The 17,884-nt window shown below is 40.6% G+C and overlaps 1 protein-coding gene across 3 annotated transcripts in view; it reads left to right on the forward strand.

Annotated features, from left to right (window-relative positions):
• Sema2a (Semaphorin 2a) overlaps positions 1 to 17,884 on the forward strand; it is a 1,542,453-nt gene that overhangs the window by 1,226,674 nt on the left and 297,895 nt on the right. For all 3 annotated transcript variants that reach the window (XM_083118491.1, XM_083118494.1, XM_083118493.1), the window contains one exon: positions 16,877 to 16,964. In XM_083118491.1, the coding sequence (XP_082974617.1) occupies positions 16,877 to 16,964 (88 nt within the window). The remainder of the gene's footprint in view (positions 1 to 16,876; positions 16,965 to 17,884) is intronic.

Here is a 17,884-nt window from a genome sequence, read left to right on the forward strand (position 1 = left end):
TATGAATTTCTCCATGTGTTTCAAGTGAAAGCGTTTTTTTTTTTTTGTTTTTTTTAAAGTTGATTATTAAGCTAGATACGATGTTTGAAAAATATGATGAATAAGAATTTTCAGAAACCTATGTATTCTTTATGGGAAATCAACTTCAACCTAAAGTTATGGCTAATCAAATTGAAGTTTCGACTTTTCCGTCTGTCAATTACTGCTTCAGTCTGTCCTTTTTCCGTTGATATACTTTTCTATGCCATCGGAAGTTTGATATTCCCAAGAGAACAAATAAAATAGTGCTTCCATAAGAGTAATGTATTTCTCCTTGCCTCCTACGGCCATCCTGGGAGTGTTGCCAAACCTGATACACATAAAAGAGCTAAATTTTACCGTAAACGGGGTAAAAACTTTCAAGGAGCTAGATTTACGAATCTGGATAAAGTGCCGCCTTGGTAATTTTAGGTGTCAAATGAGTAGGGGTGTGGGGGCGCTGTTATTACCGTTAGCTTTAAAGTGATGGCGGCATCACCCATCCCAGTAATCCACCGATGGTCGTATGAAATTGAAAATAAAGTATTCCCGGATAACAATATTACGTCCTCTTCATGCCAGCCAAGGCGCTATAAAGAAAAGTAAGTAGCTGGGGATATAAGAGGGGGTGGAGCGACGCAGCCAATATAACAATATCACGTCACATGCAAAATGTATAATTATGACAGAAGTTGTCTATGTAAGCCGGAACTAGTGATAGTGGGGCAGCGGGCGAGTGCCATAGTTCACAGCCAGGCGAGTGCACGGAAGAGCCAGATCTGGCTCCAAAAGAGCGAAGCTGGTAACAGTGATCAGCAGCTGCCGAAGAGAGAAGGACGTAGGGGAAATTGTCCCTTTACACCTTAATAGCGTGAATCGTGCCACCTCGGTCTGTTGATGGGGAAATGGGGTGGGGGTGGGGCCTTCAATGGCACCGTCTCGATTAGCTACACCTGGATACAAAGCGGACTTCATCGAGATGGGTCAGTGGTCAGTGTAACGTGCTTCGAATCCAAGGTACGAGCTTCGAACCTTGGTCAGGCTTGGATGTATTGTTTGTCCCACCACCCTATTCAGCTTTCATCCTCAGCGTTGCGATTAAAGGACGCCGGAGTGTGGTGCTGATCACATTACCTCCAGAATGGCAGAGATCTAGAATGTATGGGCGCTACCCCCCTTCCCCCCCGCCACATCCCCTAAATGGGCCTTCATGGGAAGGTCATTTATGCGCGGGAAACTTGTACCTTTTAGTACCTTTTGATCTCCTTCCCCTCCCCCCGCCTGACATATTTCCAAAAGCCTAAATGTTCAATCCCCAAGATTAAATATGTTGCATAAAGGAACAAAGAACGTCAGCAGTTTGAGAAAATTCTGGAACCACTGACTTAAACTGCCTCCTTTGTATAATGGTTAGCCTAAGACACCGCAAAACCATGTGACAAGGGGGTCCCATAGCAATACATTTCGCGAAAGGGCGCTCACCCGGAATCGAAGACCGGACATTTGTGAAAGCACCCACAGACAAGAGAGTCGCATAATATTTCGTCCTCTTCTTTCCGTGCACTCGTGTGGGAGACCCCGAGAGGACGCGTGTTTCCGGCCTCCTCTGTCACGAAGGCACAAGCTACACAGACTGCGAGGCGTCTTCCGTCGTCCCTAGCTCACGACAAATCATCAATATTTTACGCAACGCTCACTCTTTTCCCCTTTTCGTTTCAATCGAGGCTCGAACTCGCAATACTATAAAGTTGTTGATTTGGATTGTTCATCTGCAGTCACTCATAACGCTGAAACCATTATTTGAAAAATAAAACTGGTTTTAGAGACTTGTAATGTGAGTTCGAAATCCTGGCAGCAGGCATATTTCCAAATGAGTCTTATTTTACTTCGTTTTTTTTTTTTTTGCAACATCTGGCTAATCCCGAAGATGGGTGATGATATGATTAAATTAATAAAGAGACACTCGCAAAGAACATCCATGACCGGACCGGAATTTGAACCCAGGACAATGGCCCGGTATCGCGCTGTGCTAACCATTCCACCACAGGGTCATGCCAAAGACGAACTACGAAAGCAGAGTACAATGGAATGAAATTAATGAACAAAAGGTAATGTTCTCTTATGGGGGCTTACCCATGAAGTGTTGCTACGTGTACTGAAATTTGCGGCAAAAAGTTGTCGAAGAGTAATTGTAATCTATTTTCATTTTGAATATGCTGTGTTTTCTTGCAAGTTACATGACTGTCAGTGTATCCAACTCAGAATATTGTTTTTCACCTGTACCTGACATCCCGCTTGCTTTTTTCGGTGATGTATGGGGGGGTTAATCCCCGTGGTTTCTCTCTTTTTCCTGACGTCATTTTAGGCGATTAGCGTGGTCGATTCCTCCCACATCTTTTCATCCTCATATTTCACGTCACCCATTCAAAACCAAAGGGATATACGGTCGAATAAGGCTCTGTGGGTCGTGTCATACTTTTAAAAAAAACAAGATTTCATGGTTTCTGTATCATGTCTAAACCTACCAAGGAATGACAAACGTAAAAAGTCACCCACCCCCAACCGTTCGATCTTGTAATTAATAGGAGAATGGCTACACTCTGCCATTCTACTAGACAAGATGGAGGATACACTTGTCACGTCTTCCTCTTGCTGTTGTGCCGTATGATAACAGCCCGTGCATTATAATAGGATTACAGGAAAAGGGTAGCATTTCAGCTGCCCGACGTTGATGCTTTCTTGTCACGTGATACCTTTCCTGATCCTACGTCACAGCTCTACTACCTGTGCACTCTATCCATAGTGGATTTTCGAGGGAATAATTTCGCCGAGGATAGATAGTGTTGCACGCAACCCGAACCGCTTCGTAACTTTACCCTGCGTGTTTTGCCATGGTACTTTTTTTTATTCTGAGGAAGTGTTGCCACCTACCGTCTGTTCCTACAAACGGGATTCCAACAAATGAATATGAATGACATAAAAGAGCAATCTTTATAAACATTCTGAATGCTGTGTTCGTTTCTTTAAGCTCTTTCCTGTCATATTCTTCCATTTTCACTTGTCTTTTACTTTTTCTTCCGTCTTGTTTTCTTTATTGTATTTCTTTTCGTTTTATTGACTTCCTTCCCCCGTTTATTCTCACATTTCCATTCCTTTCGTTTCTTCCATCCTTGTATTCTTATATTACCCTATCCCTCTACTTTTTAACCATTCTTTAATTTCTGCATTTCACTTCCCCCTGTTCATTTTCATCATTCTTTTAATCTTGCATTTCCCTTCCACTCTTATTTTCTCCATTCTTTTATTCTTGAAATTACCTTCCTTTCTTCTTTTTCTATTCCTTCATTTCCTTTCCTCTCCATTTTCGATTTTTTATTCTTACTCTTCATTTCTTCCAGTCTTTTTCCTTGCATTTCCCTTCTACTCTTCTTTTGTCCATTCTTCTACTCTTGCATTTCCCTTCTCCTCTTTATTTTTCCATTCTTTTACTTTAGCCTTTCCCGTCATCATCATTTTATTCTTCCATTTACCTTCCCACTTCAATTTTCCCAACTTTTTCTTGTTGCATTCTCGTTCCCCTCTTCATTTTTCTTCTCTTCATTTCTTCCAGCCCCTTTCTTCTATTTCCTCCCCTTAAACAATCATTCCTACCTAACTTTTGATTCTTTTTCTTGCTTCGTTTCTTGTTCGACTCCCTTTCCACGTAATTTATTTCGTGCTTTCATGCTTGCATTTCTCGTCACCTACTTTTTCCCGTCATTTCCTTTCCTCTTAATGCCTTCCAGCGTTTATTGCTTTCATTTTAAACCTTCCTTCAATCTCAGCTCCCACTTTATTCATCTCTCTAGTCTCTTCCATCTTGCCCCAATAACAAAGGGTGTTACTGTAAATTCAGCCTTGGAGCGGGAGAGAGGCTGTTTATTGTGTATGGAAATATTATGATCATTTGTACATGTTAACATAATATGTTCAAAATAATTAGAAGGAAGATGTTCCTTCTTTAAAATTTCGCACGAAGCGATCCGAGACGAATTCTAACTTCTTCCCTTTTACACATAATTCCATCAGGTGTTAGAACTTTCAAGTGTTAAGCACCCCTTGAAGTTCATACTGTAATGCCGAGTGAATTGGTAACTTTTCCAGTCGTAGGTATCGCAACACTGCCCGCGCCCTCTCTCCTCCCCTCTATTTCTGATATCTAACCACCCAACATGTAGCGCGCAGTTTGATCTTTTCACAACTGGAGGCTAATTGCACAATAATTACGCGTACAAGTCACGGTGCGGTAATTTAAACGCCGCATCAATGCATGAGGAACTACAATTAGGGCCCCGGAGCCTATGCGAAAGAATATGAAAATGGAGCTAAGTGCCACGTGGCGTGGAAACCAGACTCGATATGACGAGCCATTTGCGAAATGGAATGGCCGTTGTAGGCGGCGAGTGCGTTCATCGCCACATCCGATGGGTTTCTAGCTGTTAATCTGTCATTGCTTCTGCAAATATTTCTCTCCCGCGTGAAATAGTGGTATTTTCACGTTCCTACACTCCAATGTGCATTCTGAACCGCCGAGGCTGGGTTTCGAATACCGCGCCAATTGTTATTTGCCGTAACTGCTAAGCTATTTGGGAATACCTTCGTTGCGGACGCATAGCAGTTATTTCCAAACTTCCCAGCATCTAGTTAAACTGCTTTGGTTCCAGTTCGTTGAGACAACGTACTACATTTGATGTGCCTGCTAATGGTTAGCACCTCACCTGTCTGATGGCGTACCTCTGCTTCCGCCTCTCTGCTGGCGTACCTCTGGTCTCGCCGCCCTGCTGGAGAACCTCTGCTTCCGCCTCCCTGCTGGCGTACTTCTGCATCCGCCTCCCTGCTGGCGTACTTCTGCTTCCGCCTCTCTGCTGGTGTACCTCTGCTTCCGCCTCTCTTCTCGCTTACCTCTGCTTCTCCGCTGGAGTATCGCTGCTTCCGTCTCTCCGCTGGCGTATCGCTGCTTCTGCTTCTCCGCTGGCGTATCGCTTGATTATGCTTCTCCGCTTGAGCTGCTTCTGCTTCTCGGTTGGCGTACCTCTGCTTTTGCCTCTCCGTTTATGTACCTCTCTCTGCTTTCGCCTCTCCGATGGCGTACCTCTGCTTTCGCCTTCGCTGGCGTATCGCTGCTTATGCTTCCCCGCTGTCGTATCTCTTCTTCTGCTTCTCCGCTGGCGTACCGCTACTTCCGCCTCTCCACTGGCCTACATCTCTTAATCCGTCTCTTCGCTGGCGTTTTGCTGGTTCTTTCTAGATACGGATTCTGCTGGATACTGATTCGAACCTAAGTACTCTTGGTTACAAGACGTGTGTCGCTTGCACCTGCCCAATTGTTTTCCTCTCGTTCTAACATATCCGACAGTTTTGTATCATTCCGCTTCCCTGACGACGGGACAGCTTGACAGGTTTTTGAGTCATACGTGACAAGGAGTTGTATCTCGTGTAAAACACGGGGGATTATCCGCACGCAAGGCGGAGGCGCCGTGTTGGCTGCTCACGAAACTGACAGCGAAATCAAGCCCCGTAATTCCCTTGGTATGGAAATAATACGCAGTTAGCCCTGGCATTAAACATTGCTTGCCATGTCCTCCTTACTAGTTGAGCGCTATATTCAATGACTTAAGGTCGTAATTTTGTTGCTGGGTAACTTTTGTAACAGTGCCAGTAGTGTTGTTTTAATTTCCATTCAGGATTACATAATTCAGCGTTTTTATTTATTTAACTCTGAAAGAATACTCCTTTCTATTTTTGTAATTCAGTTAACTAAAGGTGAAATCGGACAAACTGATAATATATTGCTTTTACTAAGCACACATGTGGAACAGGAGGCCCCAAGATGGAATTGTGGCGTTGCGGACCTTTAAACAAATCATTTCATGATAAAATTTATGTAGGCCAACTGATTCTTTGATCTTCCGCACTTTGTCCGTGACTATGGCCTCTGCAGAACTCGTCTTTTCGAAATTTAATGAAGACATTATCTGAGGAATAGTACTTCACAGCAAGGATTAAGAAAACATCTACGTTTTGAACATTGAGCACAGACTGAAGGTTGAATGCATCGTGAAGCAGTTTGTTGATGCCACGCAAGCGAAAGTTTTTAATTTTGTAAATAATCTCAGTGATAAATCATAAGCAACAAAATCTAAAAGTTCTAAAATTTGATACAGGAAAGTTTACTGATGAAAGAATTAAGAAAGATTACCAAATTAAATTGTCAAATAGATTTGATGTGTTGCAGGATTTAAATGATGATGAAAATATAAATGAAACAGACGTAAATAAGAATTGGGAGCACATACGTAATGCAATAGAATCAGCAGCTAAAGAAAGTATAGGATACCATAAACCGAGAAAAAGTAAGCCATGGTTTGATAATGAATGTCATAATCTAATAGAAATAAGAAATCAGGCTAGACTTAGGTGGTTAAATAACTCTGATGATACAAATCTAAACAATTATAATAGAATAAAGCGAGAAGTTAACCGCACGTTTAGAAGTAAAAAAAGAGATTACTTGAAAAGCAAAATTAACGAAATTGAAACAAACAGCAAAAATAAAAATATCAGAGATTTATATAAAGGTGTAAATGAGTTTAGAAAGGGGTGGCAACCTAAAGTAAACTTGATAAAAGATAAAGACGGTGATTTTCTAGCTGACCCAAGTGATATTCTAAATAGATGGAAGAACTACTTTAATGACCTTTTAAATGTCCATGTAGGAGATAAATCAGAAGTGAATGAAGTACACACAGCAGAACCTTTAGTTCCAGAACCTAACTTGACTGAAGTTAAAGATGCTATTAAAAGGCTAAAGAATAACAAAGCACCTGGCATTGATTTAATACCAGCTGAGTTAATTAAATATGGTGGAAATTCATTAATATGTCAAATTCATAAATTAATTTGTTTAATATGGAAAAAAGAAGAAATCCCTCAACAGTGGAAAGAATCCATAATTGTTCCTGTGTTTAAAAAAGGTGATAAAATGAACTGCAATAATTACCGTGGAATTTCTCTACTCTCAACAACATATAAAATATTATCTAACATTCTTTTAACAAGACTAACCCCATATGCTAATGAAATTATAGGTGATTATCAATGTGGATTTAAACGTAACAGATCAACTACAGATCAAATTTTTCACATCAGACAGACACTTGAAAAAAAGTGGGAATATAATCAAAATGTCCATCAGCTATTCATTGATTTTAAAAAAGCATATGATTCAGTCAAACGAGATAAACTATATAATATATTAGTAGAGTTTGGAATACCTAAGAAGCTTGTTAGTATGATAAAAGTATGCACCAGTGAAACAGAAAGTAAAATTCGTGTGGGTATTAATATGTCTGAAAATTTACAATTCATGATGGGTTAAAACAAGGAGATGCATTATCTCCATTGCTCTTTAATTTTGCCTTAGAATATGCTGTTAGGAAAGTAAAAGAAACTAAAGAAGGACTAAAATTAAATGGTGTGACTCAGTTGTTAGCATATGCAGATGATGTAGACTTACTGGGGGATGAAGTGAATACAATTAAGAATAATGCTAAAATATTTTTCAAAACTGCTAAAGAGATAGGTTTGGAAGTTAACAAAGAGAAAACTAAATATATGCTTACAGGCCGAAACCAAGTGTTAGGTAATAATCAAAATCTAATTATTGATAACAACTCGTTTGAACCAGTTTCCAAATTCAAATACTTAGGAGTAATATTAACAAATGAAAATTATATTAAAGAGGAAATAAAAAGTAGGCTTAATTCAGGAAATGCATGTTACTTCTCTCTTCATAAACTTTTGTTTTCTCGTTTAATATCTAAGAAACTAAAAGTTAAAATATACAAAACAGTAATTTTGCCTGTAGTATTATATGGATGTGAAACTTGGTCCCTTACATTGAAAGAGGAACATAACTTGAGAGTATTTGAAAATAAGATCCTTAGGAAAATATTTGGACCTAAAAGGGATGAGGAGACAGGTGAGTGGAGAAGGTTACATAATTTAGAACTACATAATTTGTATTCAAGTCCAGATATTATTAGAATGATTAAATCAAGAAGACTTAGGTGGGCAGGCCATGTGGCACGAATGGGAGAGGAAAGAGGAGTTTACAGGATTCTTGTTGGGAAACCTGATGGTAAGAGACCTGTAGGAAGGCCAAGACGAAGATGGAGGGACAACGTTGAGATGGACCTAAGGGAAATCGGTAGGGATGGAAAAGAGTATATAGATCTTGCTCAAGATAGGGAAACATGGAAGGCCTGTGTTGCTGCAGCCATGAACCTTCGGGTTTAAGAAGGCTAGAGAGTTAGTTAGTTAGTTAAATAATTTTTGTGCTGAGGTTACCTACCACCGTTAGTCATTTCTTGAATCTCGATTGTTCAATAGCCTATGTGCATATTCAGGCATATTCAGTTTCTCATAGGCTACTCCTCGAAATGCTGTATGTCGAAGTTTTCATCCCGCTTTATGCTGGGATGGGCTGGGCTAATCGGAACTTGACCTACAGCTTAAAGTGGGACCCGAACCACAGTTCAATGTGCGTCCACCGGGATTGAACGCGGTACCCCTTGATTGCAAAGCGATAGCGTTGCCGTTAAACCATCTGAGAGAAGAGATGCTGTGTAGAAAGTAAAACGTTAACGAGCTATGATGGAAGCTTACTTTTAAACAGAACACTTAGCTCCGCAAGTGCTGAGGTGCGACCTTTAATGTGTAGAAATTGAGTATCAAATTATCTAATAAGAAAAAGTGTCTCGCTGAAGTAAAAAAAAACAAAAAAACACGAATGTTACCGAAACTACCCGAACTTTTCCTAATAACAACGAAAGCTAACGAAAGAACCCGAACTGACCCGAAGAATACCAAATTTACCCGAAGACGAAGAGAGCTATTTAAATGCGAGTACAGAGTATAGAACGACATAACTCGGCGATTACTACTGTAAGCTAGTAATAGATGCTTTATGCCCGAATTATATAGATTAGAAATGTCGCAAGAATCTCTTAAACGAACGAAGCAACTGCCATCTTGCGCTCGCGCCCTGCTGCATGTTCAGTGTTACCAGATACTTAACGACCTGGTGCTAAAACATCACTTTCCGCCGTTAAATTAGCGTCCCGAACAAAGCCTTATGGCGCGAACGTACCAGGACGTACTCGCTGAAATGTGAAGTAAATTAACGACTGCCGAGGTGGGCCAGGAGCAGCGGAAAATGGCTTGATGCTTGCTCTGAACGTCATCACGGCGAGGACCGATTGTAATTGCTTTCACAGAGCCGCGTAGGAGGGCATTATTTTGGCTATAACTTGAGTGGTGTTTTCCGGAACCTTAAACGGCTGGAGCGTCTCCTTTTATGAGCTGGAATGTTTATAACATAGCATCGGGCTTTGTCTAGAATTCTGGCCGTATCTAAATGTAACTTTCCTTAAATTAAAAACTGAGTGTGGGGGTGATTAATTTGTGACTCGATTACGAATCGATTCGTTCGAATGATTCACACACGGTGGTATTTAGAAAATTTTGGACACCTACTAGGCCATCCTTTTACACCTGCCGACATTATTATTATTATTATTATTAGTGTTATCACGGTACTTAGCTTCCACTAATTGCATGCTCTCTATAAGTTTAATAGCATTTTGTAAATTTTAAAATATACACACATCTGATTAAAATTATTAATTAAACTTCCTTTTGGTTTGTTTATTATCACCACTTGTATTTCGCAAAGCAACACTAATACCTCACACACACCAAAGGAAGAGGATCCATTACTGTAGCCACACTGGCCGCGAGCTGAGAACAAAGGATATTGATTTCAACCGTCAATATCCCTCCACATGACTTTCAGTTGTTGACATTTAAAGTGTTAACATTCGTTCCTTCAAGGAACAATTGTTTATATTCGACCACTGTTACGACGCACTGAAAATAGGGTTATGATGTAAGATGTTTTTTTTTTAAACGCTAGAAACTCATTCCTTCGCTATAGCTTAGGATAGCCTAGTGGCAAATCCCCCTCCTGCACACACACATACACACACGTGTGTGTGTGAAGAAGGTTGACAAGATAAAATTGAATGCCCGATTCAAACTCTTAGTGCATAGGTTCGTATTTGGAAGGCCGCGGGTTCAATTCTTCAGCCATATGCTGGATTGTCTGTGACCTTCATTAAACACACTCGTTGTTGCAAGTTTATCCAGAATTTTCCATCTGGGGGTGAGTTCGTCTTTAGGGGGTGTAGGGTAGATTTATAGCCAGAATTACCGTGAATTGGACCTTGTGTGAAACATTTGAAGGGGATTTTCCGACTCCAAAAGATGTTCATTTATTTAATTTATTACTTAATTAATGTATTTTGATTGTTGTTAAGTTCTATTTTGGTATATTTCGCGAAAATATTATGTTGAATTAATATGATGTATAATTATGATCACATTTTTGCTAATATGAAATTACGCTGTATAAGTTTATATAAATTTTGAGCATGACCAAAGAAGAATTTAATGTAGATAAATAAGTGACTAATATAGGGCGATGTGTACGAGTTTTCCTTGAATTTATCAAACTGTAAGCAGCATTTGATAAAAAGGAAATACTAGAATGATTCGTTGAAGTTCGAGCGAAAGAGCTTGCTTCAATTTCGAGAAAAAAATTACTACCTGTCGTCGTTTCCTTTAAATAAACATCTACCCCATTGACTCAGATAAGCACGAGTTTGTAGCTTTGTGGTGAAAGATCTCTGGTTTCTTTTCCGTATAGAGGACGCATTCGATTGGATCGGATTCTGTTTTAAATGGTGGAACAATCTGGTTAGCAGATCAGATCACAAAAACAGCAGGTAGCAAATCAACCCCAGAATTCAGTCACCACAACGTCAATTCTTACAGGCCGATTGTTTGTTTTGGGTTTAAACGCGATTTCGGAATGAAATGTTAACAAAAATAACCTTAAAAGAGTGTTGTATGAATCTTCTTTACTACATGTTCCAAATTGAAGTCCGCAAGTAGATTCATCTTGGAAGAAGGAAGGTTTTCTAACCTAACACTGAAACACAAAGAAATGTTTTCTATCCAGAATACATATAGAACAGTGAATGTATAACTTTAAGACTACTAGTAAACTTGTTCCAGGTTCACAATGTTTAAAAAATGTAATTACAAAGAAAACAAAATCAATATTAATACACTAAACAGTGGTATATTGACCAGACCTTCAATAGCAGCCGGTTGCACGTTCCTTGAAATGAGCTATTGAACCAATGATAAATGAACGGGATTGTTCATAGAAAGGCACATGCCTTTGAAACGCAGTCATAATTCCTGTCAATAATCAATTCATATGCTTTACGGTAATGATGCGTTGAAACTCGCTCACAATATTCAAGAACAGCAGAACGTAATAGTTTATTTCCAACGACCGAAACATTACGCACGTGCGAACGCCATCTGTTAGTGATTATTTAATACTACTCCCTGGCAACGTTGCGTCCGAGCCCATGTTATCGGAATATATACACGGTTCATATATTATCAGCCGCAATGTAGTCCACGCTGTTATTTTGGCGTCCAAGGGCGTTACGTATAAAATACACGCCGTTATCTATTGTGCGAGTTAAATTAGCATCTTTCTTCCCCCACGTGCTAATACATTGTCCATGTTTGTTGCCCCCGTACGGCCATTTTATTTTATGAATTAAATATAACCCGCAGGATTTCTCTCGCAATTTTTTTCCCGCCGTTTTGTGTTTACTTGACGGAAAGTCCTTCGACGTCACTGTAAATCAGCCGTAACGGCGTTGCCTATTTCCATTAACTACTTAGCTCGGATAACAAACATGGGAATATTGCACATTTTGCACTAAACAGCGATGTTCCCTTTTTTTAATGTGGCGCCTGCTCTGGCTAATTGATTTAGCGTCCGCTTTTCGTATGTGTGCGTGTGAACGTACGCATCGACGCTGTGTTGTGGATAATTACATAGTGTTTACGTACACGGGAAAGTTCCAACCTGAGAGATTATGTTCGGGTGGTCGAGCAAGTTAGTCACGGTTTCTGACTGTTTCTTGAACTCGGTTCAGGCAGAAACTTGTTGGCGGTTTGCTGAAACTTTATGTCAACGAAATTGCCAGAAATTTTAGAGCATTACTTGGGCTACAGTTCAGTAGCGAAAATGTGAATCTGATTCTTTGAAGAAACCATAAAACACACTTTAGTGCATCAATCGATATGATGCATTTAGTTCTCCGAGTGTACGTGAATTTGGTGGGGGTGGGGGGCAGAAAGTGCCTTGCCCTCCAAAGTCGGCGCCTATGTGTAAACCAATCTTGTTCCTGAAACTCCGAAACAATTTTGGTCCACCATATCCATGAGATGTTAACCATGATCTGGCTTTAACGCTTTGTGCCTGTATAACTGCAACCATCAATAAAGAAGAAGAAGGGCAGGCATATTGTAACTTTCACTTTGTAAAGGCGTCGTTTATTGAGTAGGCGATCTTTAACTCGGTGCCACTTGGACATTTTATGCATAGCACTGTATTTAGAAAATAATATATACAAGAAGAAAGCACGTGCTACATTTTAAAGTTTAAGTATGAAGTTTGTTTGGTGTCTGCCCTCTGCTTCCGTACTGTTCGTTCACCTGCGCCTCATAGCGCGATGGGTGATGTTCGAACTGACATCTGGCGGGAAAAGATGCAGCTGTACTACTCAGGAGTCTTTCGATTCGAACGTCAACGAGGAAAAACATAACTATGCGCTGACGGATTCGGACACGGTTATGGACTTGTCTTCCAGTTTTGGTTCGGGAACCTGTAGCGTCAATAGAAGTACGCAGCGTGATTGGTCATTTTTGCGGGGTTGCCCTTCGTACACGTCACAGCATGGTCTCGAAACAGCTAATGTTATTGAAATCTGCCTGCGTTCTCATACTATTGAATAACACTGTCCGTGCGTGAACTTGCTTCTACTAACGCGCAATATAACGCGTCCATGGACGTCCGGAATGGGGGGGGGGGGCACGGCACCCCTGAAAAATGAGTCAACCAAAAATTATATATTTCACACATATAATTTCATTTCAGCCACAATAATGTGTGTTAATTATTGCATGAACATGATAAATTCAAATTGAAGCATTGTTGAGGGGATAATACTATTATGGGAAAAAAATGTACCTCGTTTGCCCCTGGAAAAAAATATCTTGTTTGCCCCTCCCTGGAAAAATCCTGCGGATGTCCATGAACGCCTCTCCTTTAAAATGTTACCAACACGCAAGGCTACATGCCGCACATGTAAAATTAACTCTCCTATTTTAGGAGACTTTCCAAAGCTTTTGTTCGCAATAATTAAGAACACGTGTTGCGCCATGTTCCGCGGGTTCGAACTTTGCTTCTGCAACACGGCTCCTTAAAATTTGCATCTTCGCCGCGTGCTCCCGACGATACGGGAAAGTTCGTAACGGTCCTTCTAATTACGCCCCTGGTGGGGGCCAGAAATATCGCCTCGTGGCAACACATGTGGAGCCGTAACTCACAAGATATATCTGCATCGTCTTCTGCGTATGAAAGCACGCAACTTGCAGGATTCTAGATCGTTTATCTTAAGCTTAGGCTAATTAGCTTTTTCCATTACCGTCCGTATGGAAGGGTCTTATCTCGTGGTTTCCTGCCCTGAAAAGTCTCTTGCATAAAGACCAAATTCCTATGATTCACTCCTTAATTTTATGCTTTAAAAGCGTCCGTGATTTTGATTTCACTCGTATTTGAAGTGGGGCATATCCAGAGCTCTCAAGTGTTGGGATACCGGTTACGCGTGAACTCTTGTTAAAGTTCCACCAACGCATTTGAAACCCTAACGTGAGAGCAGTGGCGCTAGTGTCGCTAGTTTAAGTTATGGGGAAGCCTGTAGTTTTGATATTTATCAAGGTCAGCCAACGGGGAATTCGAGCTCTCCATAGAGGTGATCAGTACAAGAAGCATCAGCTGTTTACCCTCCCCCCCCCCAAGTCCAGAACGCCCATGTGCGATCAGTAGAGACAATCTTGAAATTTCTCACTCGACCGTTACAGCAGTTGTGCTGCTCTGGATGCAACTTTTTTGATCCATTCAAAACCGAGCGTATGTCCGTTAACTTTTCATAGATTCTTCCTATTTGAAAGCTTTGTGTGCTGTTTTCTAAATAAATGAAGAAACTGCAATGTACACATTGTTGAAAATTCACACACACACATCTTGAAAAAAAAGAAAAAAAGGTAAACACAATTGGCAATTGCTTGTCGGTATTGGCTGAAATCGATACATAAACTTAACTGACGGCTACACTGTACAGTGGGATGCATAAGTATTCCTCGGCAAATTGTTTTGACTATTTTCATTAACTTTTTCCTTGTATCCTACGTGTTTTAAGGACTGGATCTTTACGTATGTTGGTGCAGAGGTAATCAGCAGCTTGTGTGTTGGAATTCTTGAAGCTCTCAATGCATAAAACAAATAGAATAAACACGGTGATGGATAATTTGCTTCGTAATAATTAAGCATCCCACTGTAGCTCACGCACCTTCTGCTCAGTCTCTGCCTGGTTTACCTTAGATCTCTCCTTTAATGAGTGCTTACGTCATACAAATACTGGTGGCGAATCTAAACTCTTAAGTACATCTTGGTTTGTAACAAACACTTCTTAGGACTTGCGAGAGCGAAAAGTTCAACATAACTTTTATTGAAAAATCTTCACTACTCACCGATAATTCATCCCCGTTCCCACCTATGTGAAAGCAACCAGCTCGCTATTGGATAGAGTTAATGACACTTGAGGTCAAAGTACCTCAAGGACAGGTGACTATCGGAGAGTTGAACCGCAATTATTGGGCACTTGTAATCTCCTTCGTTGTCGCACGTTTTTAGATCAGACCTCCAGGATAACCTGGAAAAAAAGAGACAGATGACAGTGAACCTGCCAAAAAGATCGTCCTCGATTGTCAAGTTCGAAAGTGCCTTCTAACGTTCATATCCATTTTTTAACAGAAAACCCATTTGGATAATGAAGCCGTTAAATTTGGTGATAGGTTCTCCCCCCCCCCCCCATTCTACCACTCTCTCTCTCTCTCGTCTCTGCTTTAAGACTCTCGAGTTTTGAATTCTTCTGGGATTAATTTGGACTAAATTGACTTCCGGAGCTGACGGCTGTGCCTCAGGGATGCTTCCAGTATTTGAAATATTTGCTAGAATTCTCAAGTGGTACAAGCGTTTCTTATCTGCAATGGGAGAACACTGTTAGTTTCACTAATTACTTACATGTTACGGAATGGAAAGCGCAAAGATACATTATTTCGTTGCTGCAGTCCTAGAGAACAAAGAACATTTATGCAGTAGCTAACCCCCCTCCCCACCGCCGTACAGGAGTGGCAGGCAGGCACGATTTCCACATCTGGCATTTTAATCGCCCGCGAAATATTCCCACAAGCCATTGCGTCTTCCTATGATCACGTCAGTAGAATGGCCGCCACAGTATTCATGCCTAGCGATATCTCAGAAACAGATTGGCCGATTTTAAGTAAACCAAATAACATTCCCTAGATGAAATGTGTTGCATATTATTTCGTAAATATGATACCATGAATTTTAAATTCCAGTAAATATGAAAAAGTCATTTTTTTAACCTTGTCTCACTTCGAAACATGTAGCAAAGTGTGTGTTGAATCGTCGTCATACGCGGGATAGGTTAATCGGGACTGGACTAACAGTTTAAATCGATATACGAAACACTGAAATGTGCACCATGCCGAAAGTCTCACCTGGGATCCCTTGATTACAAATCGACAGTCACCCTTTACGCTATCCCTACACGTAGACTTTCAAGAGTAGGTGTAGTACCGTACGCGACATCAAAAGATATATGATGAATATTCGTAAATAAATTAACCTTATTATAACAATTATTATTTTCCGAACTTGATGGGTTTTTTTTTGTTGTTTTTTTCTTGATAACTTTGCCATTAGCTATACTTGGATTAGGTTATATATGTGGGTTGTAGAGTACCCTTCTCTTTGTCTTGACTTGTGAAACGTCATTCCAAGGCCGACCTATCTCGGAGCATTGTTTGTCTTTTTGAATTTTCAGTTCACCTTTATGCAGAGATAAGCTAATTGGGACTATACGTACGGCTTAAATTGGCACCCGAACCTCATGTGCCTCCAGCAGGTATCAAATCTGGAACTTTTATTACAATGCGACGACGTCTGAGGGCATAGTATTTTATTATGTACGTTTACAGGCTTCCTTTCGGTACAATTATTACAAAATTGTGCGGCACAATTTCAGCACACACTGTATGCTTTGACGATAGCGCCATGTCAAAAAAGTGGATTTTTTACGATTCCAAGCATTTTTTTTCTATTTCCTCCCATTGTGTTTATTTCTTCCTTACCTTCCTTTTCTCCTTCGCGACTCCCACTTCCGAAGCTGGCTCCCGGCCCCAGAGATCAATAGGCAAGAATGAATAAATAAAGCTGATATTACATTTCTGGGAGACCATGAAACATTCATGTTGAGTGGGAATGCCTCAGCGAAATCTACCTCCCGGTTCACCTGTCCCTGGCGATGGCTTAGGGTATGGGTTGGGGCATCAATAAGTCAAAGGAGAAGCGAGTTAAAGGCATACCCCAGGGATTTTTGCTGGAAGGGATGAGTTTGCGGGGGGAGGAAAGAAGAGGAAACCTAGACTATCGGTTTCAAGTGTTTTCCGTTCTCTCTCTCTCTCCCTCTTTCCTTCTCAAGTTCATGAAGAATGATTTCTTGTTCTTTTTCTATTGCAGATCATATGCGAGAGTTCAAATGTGGAAGGATGTACTACAGGACCTTCTACTTGGATAGCAAGAGGGATGCGCTCTACGTTGGAGCAATGTAAGTACTGTCTATGCTCGGTGGCGTCTAGTTCCATGTGGCATGCCGCAGCTTCTGCGGTGGTATGTCACAGATATGATACTTATTTTTGTGGTTTAGATTAGGGATGTCCAAATCCGGATAAAATTTTATGCGGATATCGGATAATTTTCTATCAGGATTTAAAATATCCGGATTATTAGGATGTCCGAATTGTCTGGATATATCCTATATGTGGATTATCCGGATATTCGAATTATCCGGATATATATTGATATTCAGATCATCCGAAATGTACGAATGTCCGAATGGGTGCATTATCGGGACAGTTTTATAGTCCATAGCCTATCCGTTTTATGGGCTATTCACATATTCTTTCGTCATTTTCGTATTTCACTCTACGTATTTTCTAGAAATTCTTAATCAAATCTGTTTTATTCGGATTATCTTTTGCATCCGAAACTGATTTCGGATAATTTGAAATCCGGATATCCGTTATCCGAATTGAATTGTGTGGCCATCCCTAGTTTAGATATTGACTTGTACTGGTTGCATCACCAACACTTGTTGGTCAGTGATTTTTGGGGGTTGAGTAACCACACCGCGGTATCTGCTCCGCCCCTGTACCGCGGGCTCTTACAATACGGAGTGTTTTCCACAGTAGTCGCAGCGCTGACAAATAAACTGGTTGATAGGGGGCTCATTGTGGATATTTATTACTTGTAGGTGCTGACCGACATTTTCAACTAAATAAACATCGCCAGAAATTTATACTGTGCTTATTTTTTTTTTTTCTGGAAAGAAAGTTTCGGATACTCTCCGGTTTGTTATTGTATTCATCATAAGAACTCATGGGCGTCCACAGGGAGGGGCAAGAAGGAGGTTCCCTTGACCCCCCCCCCCTTTCTTTGGAATAAGGAAATAATACAAACTTTTCCTCC

This window comes from Lepisma saccharinum, chromosome 3 (genome assembly GCF_977018435.1).
Source record: "Lepisma saccharinum chromosome 3, izLepSacc3.1, whole genome shotgun sequence".
Classification (NCBI taxonomy): domain Eukaryota; kingdom Metazoa; phylum Arthropoda; class Insecta; order Zygentoma; family Lepismatidae; genus Lepisma; species Lepisma saccharinum.